The sequence below is a fragment of the Chenopodium quinoa genome, unplaced genomic scaffold (genome assembly GCF_001683475.1).
Source record: "Chenopodium quinoa cultivar QQ74 unplaced genomic scaffold, ASM168347v1, whole genome shotgun sequence".
NCBI classification, from domain to species: Eukaryota; Viridiplantae; Streptophyta; class Magnoliopsida; order Caryophyllales; family Amaranthaceae; genus Chenopodium; species Chenopodium quinoa.
In genome coordinates this window covers 2,038,338-2,058,690 of record NW_018742607.1, presented here as the reverse complement: position 1 = coordinate 2,058,690, position 20,353 = coordinate 2,038,338, and the positions used below count along the sequence as shown (strand labels likewise).

At 33.0% G+C, this 20,353-nt stretch overlaps 1 protein-coding gene and 1 long non-coding RNA gene across 2 annotated transcripts; one reads left to right on the top strand and one right to left on the bottom strand.

The window, feature by feature from the left end:
- The first annotated feature begins 6,322 nt into the window (after nucleotides 1–6,322).
- LOC110721219 lies at nucleotides 6,323–9,266 on the top strand. Its single transcript, XR_002511415.1, has 2 exons — nucleotides 6,323–6,560; nucleotides 8,678–9,266. It is a non-coding gene; the product is annotated as an uncharacterized LOC110721219 (long non-coding RNA).
- A 3,294-nt stretch (nucleotides 9,267–12,560) lies between these two features.
- On the bottom strand, nucleotides 12,561–13,427 carry LOC110721247. Its single transcript, XM_021900396.1, has one exon. It carries the CDS (start codon nucleotides 13,425–13,427, stop codon nucleotides 12,561–12,563), a length of 867 nt encoding a protein of 288 aa, XP_021756088.1.
- Between the last annotated feature and the right edge of the window lie 6,926 nt (nucleotides 13,428–20,353).

Genomic DNA, 20,353 nt, shown 5'->3' with positions numbered 1-20,353 from the left:
CGCTAGCAAGCCACGCAATGCTTATGGGCTACTGGCTGTAGCTTACTAGCAAGCCTCGCACATGGTGCTGGCTGCTAGCTCGCCTAATCCCCTAGCACTCGGGATTCCGATGCTAGGGGAATTTAGTCATTGTTGATTTATTACTAATTTTTTCATCTCGTCTTTTACTATTTTTGACTCGACTTCCGACGCTCGGTTTCGACGCTCTGAGCTCAAATTTCCGACGTCTAAATATTTAACAATCGGGCGACGAATTAATTTCTTCCGAATTAATTCGTCAAGTCAGTTCGTATATTTACTTGGGTGTGACCCGAAGGGTTCAGTCAATATTAAGCTGTAATATTAATTATACATGAATATTACTGATCGGAAGCAGCCTCTACTCAGGCATTTCGATCACTTGACCTTACTGAATATATTAGCTTTTTTATAATTCTGAACCCGCTATCAGAATAATACACTTGTTTGAAGGACACCATTCCTTTCAGTTATTCCTAAAGTTATTATGATTGATTTTAATCTTCTAGAATATCTAGAAGTTTCTTTTAAATTCTAATAGAATTATGATTGATTATTATATTTTAAAGAGTTTTATTTGAAATAAAATAAGTGTTTGTTAAACGCAGAATTTGCTGCTTAATCATATTAAGAAGAGGATTCCGCGTGCAAAGCACGTCTTATTCCTGACTCAGCGCAAGACGACAAGCCTATCGCCTGGCGCTAACTTCTGTCGTTCACGACATGAGGTCTTTTATTTCGAATGGGACTTGATTTTTTTTTTCGATCGATTTCCGGACTATTTTTCTATAAAAAGGGGTCGTATTTCCCTGCTTTTATTCATTCACAACAATTATTAAACTCTATTCTCCAATTCTCTCTTTAAAGCTAGAAGCTTATTCTCTCTCTATTCTATTTCTAAACCTCCCCTCTTACAAAATTCTGCATACATTAGTTTTAGACACACCTAGCCAAGTTCGAAGTTGCCTTCGCCCTAGACGTGAAAGGTTGATAATTTCTGAGGGTTTGTTCCCAAATCCCTATTTCAATTATTTAAATTAATTGTTTGATTTAATATTTTCCTTGCAGTTACTAATGCGTGTATTTTTTATTAGAAAGAGATACGCGGCATCCAAGTAAGTAATTTTCTTTGTTATTCTTTTGATATTGAAATCATGCTTTGATTATTTTGATCCCTAGTATCATGTTAGGATGTATTTATGATTCATAGTATCATGTTTAGGGTAATAACTAATTTCTAATATCATGTACTTTTCTATGATGCTTCCTATTCTTTCCTTATATCATGTAAGTGTCATGTTAGGAATAAAGCTTTGATTTTTAATGTTTAGTGACATTCTAGGGTTTGTTATTGATCTTGTTAGTATCATGCCTAGGATCTTGCTATTATTATTATGCTTTATTAAGATTGAGATTATTATGGTGATGATTGTTATTATTTATTGTTGCTTGATATTATTATTGTTATTGCTTGATCACGCCTTTGATGCTTATTTAAAGGAAATTTGTACTTGATATCACTCTTAATAAGATAATTAATAATCTTATTTAGGCTAATATGATTATAATTCAAGTGATTGCCAATAATAGTTTTGCTTATGCATTAATATTCAACCAACATAGATTAAACAGATTTAGGGTCAATCTATTGATTAGATGTTAGTCAGAAAGCGCACATGAATACGAGAAGAATAAAGTAGAGACCTATTAGTTCAATCTCTGAATATCCAGTCATGGTTCTAGACCACGCACTATGGAGTTAGCGATCTCATGGATCGTGAAGGGGTGTAACCTTCACCCTATGAATGCTTTACAAGTTCCTAAAACTTGTTGGCGACTCTTTTACTCTAGCTTCCTTCCCTTTGGATGCCACCATGCTTAAATGTATGATCACAATGGGGATCAAGTGTGGGATGCTTCAAATATTCCCTACACATGTGTAATGACATGTCAACAAAGGTCTTAACAAATTCTATTATTCTTCCTATCAAAATTTGATTATGTTTGTAACTAATTTGTAGTTAGTCGTTATGAAATTTAATAATAGAATATTTGTTGTAATATTTAAGTATAAAAATAGAAACCACGCCTCATGTAATTCATTGAAAACTTTTCCTGGTTTTTTAATCAATGAATAATATCTCCCTCTTTTCTCTCTATTTTTCTTCCTTGTACTTTTCTGTTATGAAAATCTTTGGTTTTTAGGAACTTCAATAAAATTAGAGAAATCATTAGTAGTAGTTTAATATCCCAATACCAGTCTATGCAACCGAACGTTAACGTGTAAGATGCGGTCATTGCAACGCCGTTACAGTAATGTTTCATTCGTGTACTATTTTTTAAGATTATAACATGACATTGATTGTATTGTACTTAGTGAAGAGCCTAGATTATCAGTTTTACCCCTAGATAGACATATGAAGCAATTCATAAATATTAACTAGGATTTTCACAAAAATTTCTAGAGGTTGGTGATCGTCTGATGCAATAATTTCGATCTAATTCTGGGAATTATTATATATGTCGACTTCAATGATAATAGTTATTATATTATCCAAGTACTTACAGTTGAATTCATGATGTTTCTGGAAACCGCTAATCTTTTTAAGTTTTTTCAAAGTACGTATATCATGATTTCCTAAAACTACTATCCGATTGTCCAAATGTCCTTGTTAGAGTATATGGCTCAAGTCAACAACCACTTTAGCACACAGAGATCAAGTCAGCAGCCACCTCAGCTCAGTGATATTATAGCAACAACAAACTTCCAGCTCAGCATTTAGTTTGTTATAGCTTTAGAAAAGTTGTTACAATCTGTAACTAACTCTTGTATAAATAGGAGTTTTGTGTTGTATTCTCATTCATTCATTCAATAAAAAAACATCTTTCTTCTTCCTCAAGCTTCTGTTTTCTCTCAATTCTCTCTCTAAAATCTAGAACATTTTTCCAGAATAAAGTTCATTTCAAGATCATCAGTATGGTATCTAAGCAGAATTTTGCTCGATTTTGATCCAAACTCCGCTTGATTTCTTAATTGTTTTTTCTGTTAAACAATTTTTCTATCATTTTTTTCTTGAGTTTTATTTGATTGTTCATAAAAAATGGTGCCTCGTAATTCAGGAAATAGTTCATCAAATACTGATGCAAATGCAGAAATTAATCCTTCACAAAATCCTAATTCAGTATATTTCTTTAGTAATTCTGATCTCACAATTATAAAGTTGGTGAATATTGTGTTTGATAGATCAAGTTTCAATGATTAGAAAAGATCAATGACAATCGCTTTATCAGCAAGGAATAAGCTGTACTTCATTGATGGAGGATTGAATCAACCTTCCAGCAATTCACCAAATCTCAAAATCTGGACCAAATGCAATAATCTGGTAATATCTTGGATCTTGAACTCTCTTGATGCTTCAATTGCTCGTAGTGTTCTATATTTGAAGACAGCAAGGCTAATTTGGCTGGATTAAGATTAGAGATTCAGTCAGTCTTCTAGACCTCAATTATTTTCTGTTCAACAACAGTTAACTGATATTTCTCAATGAGATTCTGAAGGTATTCCTTAATTTTACACTCGAATTAAGCAACTATGGGATCAGTTAGATGGTTTAGATCCTCTTCCTGCTTGTGTATGTACTAGTTGCAATTGTACTTTAACTCAGCAATTATTTAGATCTCAATAGAATCAGAGGTTTATCCATTTTTGATGAAAATTCATGATAAATACTCACACACTAAGAGTACTATCTTGATGATGAATCCTTTGCCAACTATGTCAAAGGCATATAGCTTATTGCTATATGATAAAAATCACATGAATATGAGTAATATCAAGAATCAGCATAGTCAGGAATCTCCAACATTCTATGCAAAGAGGTTAAATGACAGCATTAATCAGCTTACTAATACCATATTTATAACCTCTAATGGAGGAACAGGATAATCAGCTGAACCTATTTCTAGAGTTTCAAACACAAGAAATTTTGTGTACACAAGAAACAATCTATATTGTGATCATTGCAAAATGAGAAATCATACAAGGGACAAGTGTTTTAAGTTGCATGGCTATCCTTCTGATTTCAATAACAAAGGGAAGAGAGTTGCAGCATCTGTTCAGCTTGATAGTTCAACTGTTTGAGAATCTACAAATTTGATCAGTATGTTTGTCACTCAAGATCAACATCAACAAATTTTGCAATATCCGAATGAGCACCATTCTCCTGAGCAAGGTGAACTTTCTGGAGGTTCTAGTTCCCTTAGCTTAGCTGCTACTTCTCAATTGGCAGGTACTTTCTGCCTGTCTTCTTCATTATTTCCCAAGTGGATTTTAGATAGTGGTGCATCTGATCATATGTGTGCTGATATTTCTATATTCAAATCACACTTAAAATTATGTGATGAAAGATATATAACTATTCCAAATGGGACAAAGTTAAAAGTTGAACACACAAGAACAATTTCATTAAAATCAGGCATTATACTTCATAATGTTCTACATGTTCCTGGTTTTCATTTTAATTTGGTTTTAATTTCAAAACTCTGCAAAGATATGTCATGTTCAGTATCATTCACTAATGATACATGCTTGATTTAGGGCCCTTCTTTGACCAATCCAATAGTGCTTGGTAAGTTGAACAATGGACTGTACAGTCTGTGTGATGATAATTTGTTTGCAAATAATGCTGTTAGGAGCGTTGGTCTTGCTATTGAAGAAGCCAAACTTTGGCACCTTCATTTAGGACATATGTCTTTTGAAAAAATAAAAACAATTAAAGGCACTACTGTGCAGGGTTGCCTAGCTGAAAATTTGTGTCAAGTTTGTCCTCTAGCTAAGCAATCTAGATTTTCTTTTCCTACTAGTTCAATTAAGTCTTGTAAACCTTTTAAGCTAGTTCATATTGATGTTTGGGGTCCTTATACTCAGACTACATACACTGGTTGTAATCAGTTCTTAACAATTGTAGATGATTTTTCAAGAATGACTTGGATTCATTTTATGAAGAATAAAAGTGACTCAGTTTCTTAGTTATGATGAAACTCAGTTCTCTTCAAAGGTTTTAGCTGTAAGATCAGATAATAATGCCTTAGATCTTACAGAAGGAGGTATGAAACTGTTGCTTCTGCAATATGGGATATTGCAACAGAAATCCTGCAGTGACACACCCCAACAAAATGGGGTAGTAGAGAGAAAGCACAAGCATCTCTTAGAGACTGGAAGGGCAATATATATTCAGTTGAAAGTTCCAGCTCGTTTTTGGAGTGAATGTATCCTAGCAGCAGCCTATTTGATCAATATGATGCCCCTTAAATCCATTGATTTACCACACCCTATGAGAAACTATATGGTTCTATTCCTGATATCTCATACCTGAAAGTTTTTGGATGTCTGTGTTATATTTCCACTTACAAAATACATAGAACTAAGCTAGATCCTAGAGTTGTTCCTGCATGTATTCTTGGGATATCCTCCCAATCAGAACGCTTACAAGGTCCTTAACCTTAACACAAACAAAGTAGTTTTTTCCAGAGATGTTTTCTGTGAGGAATATTTTCCATTCAATTTTTCTTCTACTCCTCATTAATCCTATTCCAACAAATTTTTTTCTTCCTGTTATTACAACGGTCTCACAAACTGATTGCAATATTCCTGAAGTTTTCTCACATTCCTTCACAGACCATTGAACCACAAATCCTAATTCTAATACTTCTTCTTTTACTCCCCCTACTTAAATTCCTCAAAATTCTGAATCATCTTCTATTTCACCAAATATTACAAATATTCCCCTCAGACAATATTCTAGACCAACTAAACCTCCCTCTCATCTTCTGATTATCAATGTTATGCTCTCTACAAGAAAAAAAGGAATTAGCAACAGAAATTTGCGACTACCCTAATATGCAGTCGCAAAAAATACTTTTGCAACTGAAAAAGACGACCAGTCACAAATTTTGCAACTAATTTTTCACCAGTTGCTACGCAGTCGCTAATTTGCGACTGAATTTTGTGACCACTATAATAATCAGTCCTAAAAAATATATTTGCGACTTTCAGAGACGAGTAGTCGCAAATTTTGCGACTCATTTTGCAGTAGTTGCAATGTTGTTGCTAAATTGCAACACTCTTATAATTTTTGCGACTATAAATTATAGTTGCTGAGGATAATGATTTTCTAACTTTTTAATTTAAAAAATTTGCAACTAATATTGCAACTAAATCGGTAGTATAAAAAAGAAATAAAAACAAAACCCTTATGAGGAGTTGCCAACAAAACAAAAACCAACTTAATCACTTACTCCTCCATAAAAAAAAAAATTAAAAAAAAAAACTCAATCACTAAAAGGCTTAAGTAATTTTTTCTTCAATAGTTCTATACAGTACAGAAACTCTTCCTCCTTTCACCAAAAAATAAAAAATCAGAAACTCTTCCTTCTAAAAAAAACCACGCATAAGGAAATTTTCAGAGATTCAAGAATTCAACCCTCATTGTCGCTCTTCATCTGCCTCTGCTGCGCGCCTGCGCCACCACGTCTCCTCCAAGGTAAGTTCAAACGCTTGAAGTCCCTTCTATCTTTCGTTTATTGTAATTCACCAACTACGATTTTTAGGGTTATCATTGAATTTTTTGTCCAATTGTTGATTTTAATTTGGTTTCCATGGTGTAATTTAAGTAAATTAATGAAAATCATTCGAAATTGATTGAGTTTGCTAAAATCCCTAATTATTTTCAATGTAAAAATCCCAATTCTGGTTATTTCGAACCCTATATTTTCTGAAGAAGGGGCTTTCGTTGCTTAGAGTGTAATTCTAATTGGGTAATTAATGGATGGAGGGTATTGAGGTTCGTCCGAACTCCATTGAATTCTTGTGTTTGCACTGAATTCTTGTTTTGCTTTGAATTCTTATTTTGCTCTAACTTTATTCTATTTTTGAGGCTAACTTGCTGCTTGCTGATTGTTTTGACAATAATTGTGGTGGGTTCTGGAATGGGTGTGAACTGAGGGAGAATTAGGTTCATTAATATGGTGTGAATCCGTGGCTGCTGCATGGTTGTTTTTTTGTTGTAGGGAGAATAGTGGTTTGGTGTATGATGCATTTAGTGGATGAGTGGGAGTTGATTGTGCTGTTAATAGTATTGTGGATTGTGTGTTAGCGATGGTTGGTTCATTGAGTTTAAGGTATGTTTGAAACTTTGAGACATTTTCTTGTATTCATTGCTCTTAAACTAGTGAAGCTATATACTTGAATACTAGCTTTGAGTCTCTAATTCTCTGCAGAAAGCATTGCCTGGTTGAGTCTTTAATTCTCTGTGAAAAGCATTTCATATTAGAGCAGAGTTCAATTTCCTATATCCTAAGAATATTAGATCACTGACATTTTACAATGCATCCATTAACTGTCATATTTTTTTTCTTAAACTTTAAGCCAAAATCTATAACGAAACCCACCTGTGCTCGATTGATGCACCTCATTTGTTGTTAGTATGTTGTTATGTTAATCTCTTGGTTGTATAATATGTTATTTTGTTATTTTTTTCTAGCAAGTTTTATCTGGATGACAGAATCCTATCACCGGAATCAGATTTTCAAGCATTCCTGCTTTCAATTGTTGTCCTGGTCAGAATTTTTTTTAATTGAATTGAGACAATAATTCTCGTTCTTTTCTTGGTTTGTTTTTTGGTTTGCTTATGTTATCAATACCTAGAGTCCTTCCTGGGATCATAATAATCCTCCCCCCTCCCCCTATTTTTCGAGACATACATTGCAAATTTGCAAGTACCACCAGGAGTTTCTTGATTGTATTTATTGCTGGTATTAGACATTATTTTTGTGTTTAGTAGAGTTTCTAAACTTGCACTTATTATAGATCTCTGTCCTTGATTACAATTAAGGTTTCTTGGTTAATTTGGAGCGAAGGATCTGTGTAAGTGTGAGGAAATGAATGAAAGAAACCAGAAGAATGCTAAACCACTACTTGACATTTCTTTTTTGCACAGCATCAAACTCCCTCTTATTTCCCATTTCATTTTCTTGGTTTGTAGCTACCCATTTGTACTGATTATATCTCTTCACAAACTGCTTTAACTCTGGAGGCAGCTGTCTTTGATGCATCCATTGCTCTGTATCTGTTATCCTGATCCTCCACTCTTCCAATCAGACTGTAGTTGACTACAAATATGTCTGCAATTACAGAATATGGCAACATTCACTTCTAAAATTCTTAGATACTACATTTTTTTTATAGATACTAAGCCACTATTGTCGTAACTTCAATCTACTTAGCTGACAGTGGTAACCTTTCAAAAAGAGAGAAAGGGTACTAACTTGCTTGTTTCAATGGTTAAATTTTATGGATTTTTTATACTTAGCTATTTACTTATATCTTAAGAAAATTATATAAAGTAAAATTCTGATTGGATATTTTGCATTGCAATCTTATTATGAATCCCTAACCTGTTATCAGTGCTATCAAATATTGCAGACTTCCAAACTGTCAAACTTTGTTTTATTCTAGATTTTTTTGGTGCCTTTTCAAAGTTTTAGCTTATTCCATTTCTTGTTAATTTATGATAGTTCCTATAATAAAAAGGTAAGAGATTATATCATATTTGCTATTTGAGATACAATGTTAATTAAACTCTTGGGTAATTATGTGCAGCGTACATGAGACTTGAGTTCGATGCTAAGGCTAGGAGAGACTTTGACAAAAAAGTTGGGGACCGACTTAGGGGTACATTGAACCAAGTTTTCAAAATGCCTCTCCATAAGAAGTTAATTTCATGATTGACACTGTTCGAGCCGAATTCATAAATAAGCGTAAGCGTCCAGATTTTGTGAAACGTTGTGAGCAAGCAAGTGATAATCAGTTATCTAGACAAATATTAGAGACAATCGGTTATCTAACTGACCTTTAATTTTTGGAGGCATATTTGTATATCTTCATTAATTTTTATTTGAAGTAGCTTCTTTGTGTAGGAGGTGATTTTTGAAACAATTAGTCATAGTTTAGAATACTGCTTTTTAGTACAATTATACAAAATTGAGTATATTTAAATAAAATTATCATGTTGGTTATTTAACTTTATGCGTGGGTACCTTTTTTTGTGATTGATATTGGTCGTTGGCTCGTTGCTAAATTATGGTCTCTAAATATTAATAGCCAGTTGCAAAAATTTTGCGACTGCAGATTTGTTTTAGAGAATGATCGGTTAGTTGCAAAATAATTAGTCTCAATGACTAATTTGTCGCAAAAAAAAAATATAGTTTTGTAGTCGCAAAAATTTGGTCTCGTATGTAGTTGCTAATCCGTTGTAAAAAACATTAGTCTCAATAGTCGCAAATCCAACACAATAAAACTAGTCTCCGTAGTCGCAAAAGTTTGGTCTTGTAGTCGCTAATCTGTCGCAAAAGTAGTCTTAAAACATTGGTCTCCGTAGTTTCTAATCCGTCGCAAATATATTACTACGGACAATAATTTAGTTGCTGAAATTTGAAAGTTAGTTGCTAAAGGGCAGTTGCAAAGGCGTTACAAATCCGTTGCTAAATTTGCGACTGTTCAAAAATTAGTCGCAAAAATGGATTTGCGACGAGGTCTTTGGCAACGAACCAAAGTAGTTGCAAATCCGTGGATTTGCGACGGATTTGCGACTACTTTGGCCATCGCTAATTACCCTTTTTTCTTGTAGTGGCTGCCACATAACATTGGTGTAACCTTGTTTCTTTTGATTCTCTTCCTGCTCAACAGCAACTTGCAATTTGTGCTCATCAATCTCTTATGAAACCAACCAGTTATGCTAAGTCTGCTGTGAATCCTTATTGGGTTGATGCTATGGATAAAGAGATTTCTGCTCTCAATAATAATAATACATGGGATATTGTTATGCTTCCTAAAGGGAAGAAAGCTATAGGATGTAAATGGGTTTTCAGGCAGATGGTTCTACTGAAAGATACAAAGCTAGATTAGTTGCTAAAAGCTTCACACAAAAGTATGGAGTTGATTATGAAGAAACTTTTTCTCCAGTTGTCAAGATATCTACAATCAGGTGTTTGATTTCTCTTGCTGCTTAGAACAACTGGAAATTGTTTTAACTTTACATAAACAATGCTTTTTTTCATGGCACTTTACATGAATAGGTTTATATGAAGGTTCCAGAGGGTGTTTCTTCTCCTGCAGGTCATGTTTGTAGACTGAAAAAGTCATTATATGGTTTAAAACAAGATTTTAGGCAATGGTTTGCCAGATTAGTTGAAGAATTATAGTTTCAAGGGTTTAGTCAATCAAAGAATGATTATTCTCTTTTTCTGAAGAAGGATGCAAATGATAGTACATTAGTTGTTGTCTATGTTGATGTTATAGTCATCATAGGTTCAAATGAGCAATTGATTTCTTATTGGAAGACTCATTTGCATAAGATTTTCAGCGTCAAGGATTTGGGAGAGCTGAACTATTTCCTAGGCATTGAAGTAAGTAAGTGTGCAAATGGTTATGTTCTATCTCAAAGGGCATTCAAAAAGGAACTCTTACAAGACTGTTAATTTGATATCTCCGGGTCTGCCAACTCTCCTTTTCCTTCTACTTTGAAGCTTCATTCTGATCAAGGTGATCTTTATGATAATCTTGCTCTTTATGGATGTTATGTTGGGAAACTAAATTTTCTCACCAATACAAGGCATGATCTTGCCTTTGATGTTCAGTCCTTGAGTCAGTTTATGCACTCTCCAAGGATCCCTCACGTTGAAGCCTTGAAACATACCTTGAGATATGTTGCTTGTACTGCTGGGTCAGGGAATTCTACTTAAGGCAACTAATTAGCATATTCTTCAAGCGTTCTGTGATTCTGATTGGGCTGCTTTCCCTTCTTCCAAAAAATTTGTAACTGGTTATGTGCTGCTTCTTGGTCAATCTCTAATCTCTTGGAAGTCCAAGAAATAAAGTACAACTTCTAAAAGCTCTGCTGAAGCAAAATACAGGGCAATGTCTCATGCTGCCAGTGAAGTTGATTGGTTGGTAAGGATTCTTGATGAGTTGGGCTTGGGTAATTTGAAGCCAGTGAAGCTGCACTATGATAGTCAGTCTGCTATCCATATATTTAAAAATCCAGTTTTCCATGAACGCACTATTGAAGTGGACTGCCATTTCACCATAGATAAGGTTCTTGCATGCCTTATTGAACTATGCTATATTCCTACGGGACAACAGCTTGCAAATGTGTTCACCAAACAACATCCTGTTCTTCAGCAACATACTCTCTTATCCAAACTTGGCATGGTTCCCTCACCCCTGCCAAGTTTGAGGGGGGTGTTGGAGTATATGGCTCAAATCAGCAATCACTTCAGCACACAGAGATCAAGTCAGCAGCCACCTCAGCTCAATGATATTAAAGAAAAGTTGTTACAATTTATAACTAACTCTTGTATAAATAGGAGTTTTGTGTTGTATTCTCAGTCATTCATTCAATAATAAAACTTCTTTCTTCATCCTCAAGCTTCTCTTTTCTCTCAATTCTCTCTCTAAAATCTGGAACATTTTTCCAGAATGAAGTTCATTTCAAGAACTTCAACAGTCCTTCTGCTGAGCCTAGCAAAGGTATGTTAAAGGGCTTTGCCTTGATGTTCGAGGACTCGGCCTGCAAAACAAAGAAGTTTAGCTATCCCGGGGTATGACTCGAGAAAGTCGTGCCCTTTCAATGCTTAAGTCAGGGAGTGTATTTTCTAGAGAGAGAAAGGAGAGAGAGAGTGTGTTTTTAGAGAAAATTTTAAGAGAACGAAGGAGAGAGATCAGAAAGTCTTCATCATTAATGAATGATGAGCTATTTATACATGTACTTTTCAGGTGACAGTTTTGTACTTGAGAAGACAGAGTTGAGGCAAATCTGTAGTTTGCAATGACAAAGCGTATTTTTTTCATTACAGGTCATTGAGCTTAGGACATGGACTAGTCCCAAAGACATGAATTTTGTAATTGAAGAAGTTTCTAAAAACAATTGATTTTAAGCTTCGAAGGAGCTACTTTGTTGATTCAATAGAAATTTAGGTCTTAATATGCAATTGTTTTAATCTTGATTGTTTTGTTGATGCAATACGCTAATGAAGTATTCTTTGATATCGTCCTGTGAACCATGATTTAAAGTGCTACATCCAACAGCCATTTCCATCAAGTGATCAAGTTGTAAGTTAGTTGTATAAAGAAGTAGATATTTTCCCATTTAGTTTGTTTTTCTTCATTTCATCGTTCTCTTAGGTTTCGACTTGTAAATGGTTATGAAAATTGAGGCCAATAATTGCCTTTTAAGCAGACCAGTCTTCATTTCATCGTTCTTTTAGGTAAAATAATCTGCCAACCAGTCAATTAATAATAAAGCAAATTTATATACAATCCAAATTGTGTAGACATTAGCTAGCTTACAAATTAACAAAAATTCTTTCAATCGACAGTTTAACTTATTGTTGGGACCGGAAAAATGGAAAAATTGGAAATATTTTTAGAGTATGTACAGAGTATATGTGAAGATATGAGCAACAAACAATTCACAATCTAGAAACTAGAATGAGAGTATGTTCATTAGTGACACTTTTGTATTCGTTAATTGTGTGAACATCTTCTCTAAATCATTTTGAATTCCCTGCACAACTCCCACCAGCACCTTCGATTTCGGTAGTGCATAACACAATTTCTGATCATTTAAATCTTTCCATGAAAACAGTTGATGCAGCACATTATCAACATCATTTATCTCATTTTCGCTTTCATACTTCCACTTTCCCTTGTTCATCAGCTTAGAAACCATAGACTTTTTTGGCCTAGACACGGGTATTGACAAGAATAACAGAAGTGATTGAAATACAGACAAGTTTATGATGCTAACACATCTTAGTGATTTTATCACTGTTGATCGATTACAATCTTCTTCTCCAAGTACTTCAGCATTGAGTTGATTCAATGACTTGAGTACTTCTTTCGCTTTCCTAATTACCTCCTTCCTTAAGGAGTTGTAATTAGCAATATTGCTCTGCATTTTCGAGATATCTGCTTCATTTTCTGAAAGTGAAGATTCAAGACTTTTAATGATTTTGACTTGTTGTGATACAACTTCCTTGATTAAGCTGCAAACATTAACAAGGCTCGAGCATCCCTTGAACAATTCGGCAACATGTTTCTCATGTTGCCGAATTGAGAGTGCTTGTTGTGTCATTGGAAGACTCAGGGCTTGGTTGATATAGCCATACAACTTCTCTAGCCCCGATACACCAATGATAATTCTTTCCGAGGCTGATGTTGATGCTTCCTCTTTGGATCTGAGCCTTTTTAACTCTTGTTCGATTCTGTGGTTGATTGGATTCAGCTTGGAAGGTAAACTTAGTGATCTAATTTTGTGAGTAGTGTTCATTTCTGTAGAAAAACTAGCCATGATTTAAGACTTGTTTGTAACTTTTGGTGTTACTAATGAAGTAACGAACTTCAAGTAGTTGGATTGTTGCTGTTAATGGAGAGGATGGTTATTATCTCATGAATGTGTTCATATATATAGGAGTCGGAAGCGACATGACAGATAGTTTACTAGGAGTCTAGGACAACCAAACAATGGCAGCTAGCAAGGCTTATTGATCCTTTTGTCTATAATCATACTTAGGAAAGGTATTAGCAATAATTGTGGTCACTAAAACTAAACAGTTCATTATTTGGTCATTGGTTGAGGGTTTTACAGCCTGGTGTACCCTTTAAGAGAACTCATTACTGTATTAAGTGTTCAGGTCATTCCACAAAGAAAGATCTTGGAACGAGCTGATACAAAATTATGTACACGAGTGGGTTGGCTTTTCGTCATTTTGTGAAGGAAAGTTGCGTTCTATGTTTTGCCATTGAGATCTTGTCTAAGAATCGTGCTGACAGTGACATGTGACTCCCTGTAATTGCACGTACCACCTAAACATGGTTGTTGGACAGGGAATCAGATTTGAGCTAAGAGAAATCGGTTATATTAGACGCGGAAGTATATTGAATAAGATTAATAGAAGGTCAAAATGTTAACCCAATAAAAGGCCAAAAGAAAGTGACATGTGTAATGGTACCAATTATATAACGATACGTGCTATGGTAAACAATTGTATGACGACACATGTTATGGTAACCTGTAAAAACAAGTTACCAACCAATTTTTGTCAGTCTAAAATGATTACCTCTAAAAGGTTGTAATATTAGACTCTCTCCAATGGTGAGATTCAAGTGAGTATTTTTAGGAGAGAGAGAGTATTTTTTGCAACGTATACCAATAAATTAGTATCTAAAATTAGCAATTTCAAAAGAAAGTTGCTAAGTTTAGATACTCAACTTTGAGTCACATTTGACAAAAAGTGTAGGCCCTTGTCAATATTCTAATATATTTTGTAATTTATTTAAAATTTACCTTTTTTATTTATTATTTTTTAATCTTACAATAATTTATGGGCCATAAATTGAAAGTGATATTTTTATAGTTTAGAGAGTCTCACCATTGAAAAATTAGACTTAACATGAGTTGCTAAATTGAGAAGTGGGTATGATCTCACCATTGAAGGTAAAAAACAACTCATTTTATATTTCAATATTCAAAGTTAAGTCTCACCATTGGAGATGGTCTTAATGTATACTCCCTTCATTTTAGAATACTTGTTCTATTTCTCCATGCGCGGAGTTTTAGGAGAAATTGAAAAAAATAATATAATATGAAGGTAGTGGGGTTGGTAGAAGAATAAAATATTGTAGAAAGCAAAAGTAGTGGAGAGAATTAGAGGAGAGAGAATATATATTGGATCCACTAGGTGAGAGAAATAAATTAAATATTGTAAAAGCTTTTCAAAAAAGGAAATGGAGCAAGTATTTAAAAACGACTGCAAATGGAAAGTGGAGCAAGTATTTAAATACGGAGGGAGTAATATAATTGTTGTATTGTTTGAAAAGAACAGACCAAAAGTTGCATTATTTTTTGGGAAAATTTGTTAATTACAAGCCATAAAAGTATCCATTATGCTGGCAGCCACCACTTTTTATTTTTGCAAATTACAACCAAAACAATCACCAAACATTGTAAAGTACAACTAAAATCTGATTTTTGGCCACTTTTACCAGAGTGTGAAGTCATTACTTATTTATTGATATAAAGATAACCCCGTGCCAATAGTAATTTGGGATCATTTATTGATATATTGACCTCATATTCTAGTTAAAATGGCCGAAAATCGAATTATTGTTGTAGTTTAAATCATTCAGTAATTATTTTTGTTGTAATTTGCAAAAGTAAAAAGTGATGGTTATAACTAATAAAATAAGTAATTTTATCGGTTGTAATTTGTAAATTTTTTTTTTTTTTGCAATTTTTCCTAAAAGTTAAGTAATGTTATACATGTGGACATGCCTAGGCAAGAAGGGACACTTAAAATAAATAGAGGGGGTACCAAGTGGTTTAATCCTTGCTCGGTTAAATAAACTAATACTCTGCGTCTTTTTTTTTAAAAAAAAAACTCTGCATTATTTTGTTAATGGTCATGTGAGTTTTTCAAGGGCCAGCTGTTAAATACGAGTCTGAGCCGCGCCTGCAAACTAAGAGAGAGAATCTACTCCACAAGTTCCATTCAAAAATCATATGGCAATAGGAGTAGTAACACATTTGCCTTATAAGGCGATTAACTCTCTCTTCTTCAATCAATGTGGGACATTTACATGTGGTGATATGTGAGGGATCTATTCTTCAACTCTCTCTCTAAATTAAGGCCTTGATACCAAGTTAAATACGGGTCATTGAGGTCTAGGTTGCACCTGATAAAGAGAGTTCACTCCACAAGACTGAAAAAGGTTCCACCCCAAACCATATAACAATAGGAGGAGTAACCCTTTAGCTTTATAAAATGATTAATGTTAGAGGACGAACTCAACCAAAAAATTAAGGGGCCCTCCTTATACCCAGAGCTTAATATACCACTGGAAAGTGGAGAAGTGGATGAGATTCGAACCCGTAATCTTTGTGTCACGCTGGTTCTGATATCATGTTAGAGAACCAAATCAACCAAAACTGTAAAGCTCTCTCTTTTCCAACAATATAAGATACTTATATGTGGAATAATTGTGAGATTTATCATTCAACGTAAGTCTTGGAGTCACGGAGAGGTGAGGGTGGGTGAGGAAGGAGAATCTTCTAAGTGAAAAAGTAAAAGTCAACTACCATTAGAAGTTATATACCGTACCTTTTGGAACTAAAAATACTGCTTAAGGAAAGATATAGGAAAACTCACAGATAAAAAAGTGTAAGATTATGCACACAAGTGAGAGTGTTCTATGGGGAAATATTTACATAACGGTTATCATCATAGGCCGATATTGTATGACATGCCGATATACTATTTGAATCCGTTCCATCAATAACCCTTGTTAATATCGGCATTTCTTTATAGAGTATACATATCGGCATATAAGTAGCTCACACGTGTCGTGCTCACGTTTGACACGTGGCAGAAATTATATTACTTGTTAAACTGCCACATGTCACTTAATTAACCTATAAATAATCTGATTTTACCTCATAAATAAGGTGGCATTTATTGCACTCTTTCTCTCACTACTCTCTCTCTCATTACTTTTTCTTTCTAAATCATCTTTTACTATAAACACTTGCTGACTTAATCTTTGGAGCGGTTATCCCCGGATTCACCTCGGGGCTAGCTAATCTCTTTCCTGTGTGTAGGTTCTTATTTGGCCGATAGGAGCAGAACGGGTTATACACTCGAGCTTCAGATCTTGGATTTGGACTATCGGATTCCTGCAGAAACAAGTGTGATCCAAATAAATTGGTAGCAGACACATTTCGCCTGCTGGCTGTCTGTGTGGTTTTAGGAAGCACAATTGCTCGTGCATGTTGTAGCCATTGTGTTTTTTTTAAGCTTTACTTTTTGACATTTTGATGTGTTCTTTCTTTGAAATAAATCTGCTAGCTGTCGAACACGTGCATCTTGGTATGAAGTTGCAAGACATTATAGAACAATGTAGATAAATTGAATTTTCCTTATTTATTTATTTATTTTTTATTTTTTTTAAAACCAATTGAATTTTCCATTCGTTTCTTTAAATTTTCAAGTATATCAAGATTGACAATGTAAATTATATTCGATGATATCTATAACAATGATTATAAAAGTCATTTTGATGGTTGGTGGTGCTAAAGCTAAATGATATTTTGCTTTTTTTGTTTTGTTTTGTTTTGTTTTGTTTTTTTTAACCATAATAATATTTTGAAGTGTTCTAGCTAATATTAGACCTTAATAAAAATAATACAGTTGTTGCAAATGTTTAGAAATGGAGGAATTTTTACATTATGTTCATGTATAAAGAAGAAAACAATTTGTATGCATGAAACGAAGAGGAATTAGAATGCTAAAGGGAATACTAAAACATTACTTAGTGCATGTCATCATGATATCAAATTAGTAATGTAGTGATAAATTAATGATATACAAATTTTATAGAAAAGCATAGGACATTCATGTAGTGACCAGTTCCATGGACCGTCTAAAACAGAAGCGGATCTAGAATTTTTAATAAGGGGTAACATTGAATAATTAAAATAAAATATGGAAACAAGTTATTATACACTTCGTATACATTATCGTTTGACAATTAGCTTTTCAACTTTTAACATTTATTTTGGTGGATAAATATTTATTTTACTAATGTAGAAAAATTTATATTTTAATCGTGATCAAATTAAAAAGTACTCCATATATATGATTTTTGTATGTATATATCCCGCTTTTATTATTTATAAGGTTAAAAACTATATGATAATTTATACTGGTGTACTATAAGTAAAAAAGAAATTATTACTCATATAAAAATAATTGGTGAATATATTACTTACCAAATATTTGCTTTGAAAAAATGAGAAGTGCAATTAAAATGGAAAGAATTTCATCGAATGAAGGGGTCTTAACTTAAAGAGAATAAGCTACTCATTTTATATAATTTTTTCTTTATCATGTATGATATTTAGAAAATAATTTAAGTTTAATATAATAATTATTATTACTTGAGAAGCATACATATTACTATTTAAATGAAAGCCTTTAGAATAACGAAAAAAAAAAGGATGAGTACAAGTAGAAGAAAAAGTAAAGAAAAATAAAGTCAAAAGAAAAAAGTAGAAAAAATAAAAATAAAAATAAAAATAGAAAAGATAACCTAAGAGACCAGTTTTTATATATACTAGGGTGACCTACGTGCGCGATGGGCGCAAAGGAGTTAGCTCTTATAGAGAAATTGTATTGGTTTTTATTTACACCTTTGTTTTGGGTGGTTGACATGCTAGTTTTAATACGTACTATTTATTTTATGTGCCTATGAGGTGACTTTGTAAAAGTATAAAAAAGCCACCAAAATCTTTTATGACAATTATTTTCTGAAACCTTCAAAAATTTGACACTGTAATTTCAAAATTATTATTAAATAAAATTTAATTGATTTGTATCCCTTCATATCTTAAACTATCGTTAGGTTAGAGCTCTTAATTGATTTGCATGATTCAATAATATCTAGTGTGCTCTTTTCAAATGAATTGTTTTGAGCACTGGTCATACAGATCGGGCAATAATCTAAGTTCTTTATTGTTCTACGACCATCTTATATCTATATCTAATACTTAATCTATAACTATTTAGTTATATTTTTCCTCGTAAATTCTCTCCATAATTAATACTCCGTACCAGTTTTTTTTTTCCATCGATTTCCCTTAATTATAGGATTTTTAAGTTCTTTACACCTCTTGATAACATATGCTTAAATATCACTATTTAATATGAAGCCAAGTCAAATTCTATAACGTTATTTATGTGGTATCAAATAATGTACAATTCAAAAGCTAATAAACATTAACAATAGTGTTGCAATTAAAGGACGACAAGATTGTAAATAAGAAGAGCAACCACGAAGGAGTAAAAAACAAACAGTCTCTTGGTAATAAACAGTCTCTTCTTAAATACTTTTTTTTTTCTTTTTAAATAATAATAATAACATATGAAGTTTAATTTTTATATTAAAAAGGCATCGTAAATACAACTTTTTTTTTCCTTTTTAAATAATAATAATAACATATGAAGTATAATTTTATATTAAAATAAAGGCATTACAAGTGTATTGTTAAAAAAAAAACTTTAAATTAATTGATGATGTGTTTAATGTAAAAAAAAAACAATATTAATGAGAGAAAAAATATTAATGAGGATAAAAAATTAAGTACACATTTTGTACACATTTTTTTATATATTTTTGAGGGTATATTTGGTAGCACACTATTTTTAAGACTTATCTTCTACTTTTTATAAGGTAAGGGAACCGGTCTCTTTAGATTTAAAAGGGGAAGCACTCAACTTAGGTATAACTGTATGAGTAGTTTGCTTTGTAATCGCAAGAGAGACCTGTTATTTCAAAAAATAGGTCTCTTAGACTAACAGTTTTTTTTTTTTTTAATTAATTTTCTTTTTATAACTATATGAGTAGTTTGCTATGTAATCACCAAAGAGACCTATTATTTAAAAAAAAAAAAAAAAACATGATTGACAGGGTTTATTTTATGGGTACCATGTGCTACCTCTTGTTACTACGTAGGTCCACCTCTGGTCTAAAATAAGGCTCAAGTCAACAATTAGGGATCGAGAGGAGAGCTCTGAAAAGATATATTGTTATATTTAACACATGGTGTTAACCCTTTTGAGGTTTTGGTGATGAAGTTAATGAGTGAGCAAACTTCTATATAATAAGAGTTTTCTATAGTCATTATGTTTGTAGGATAATTAATCTCTAGGAGTTGAAGTAAGGAATAAAACAAAGGAACTTCAGATAACCAAGGATGACGAATAAAGCCAAAGAAGAGTTCTAGAAAGAAGTTATCTGAATTTAGCTGGATGAAACTACAAGGTGTTCCCTAAGATGAACGTATCAAATTCCAGTGGAATGCTAGAATGAGACCTCAACAATCAAGGATCAGTGCAAAGCTCGGGATTATCAACCGAAAAGGATGAACTTCATAATTTAGGGGAAAAATTGCAAATAATAATACAACCTTTAGATGGTTCTTTTTTAATAATTCAACTTTTCGATTATTCATTAATATTACAACCTTTAATTTCGAGGGTGTAGAATTTGAACAGGAAAAAAAACTTGTAACCGATTGAATAAGTTACCATGACACGTGTCGTCATATAACTGGTTTAAAATAAAAAAAATATATTTTAAATTATCTTTAAATTAAAATTGTTTAATTACCTTTTAATTTTTTAATAAAATAATTTCAATTAAAAAATCAACCCACCACCC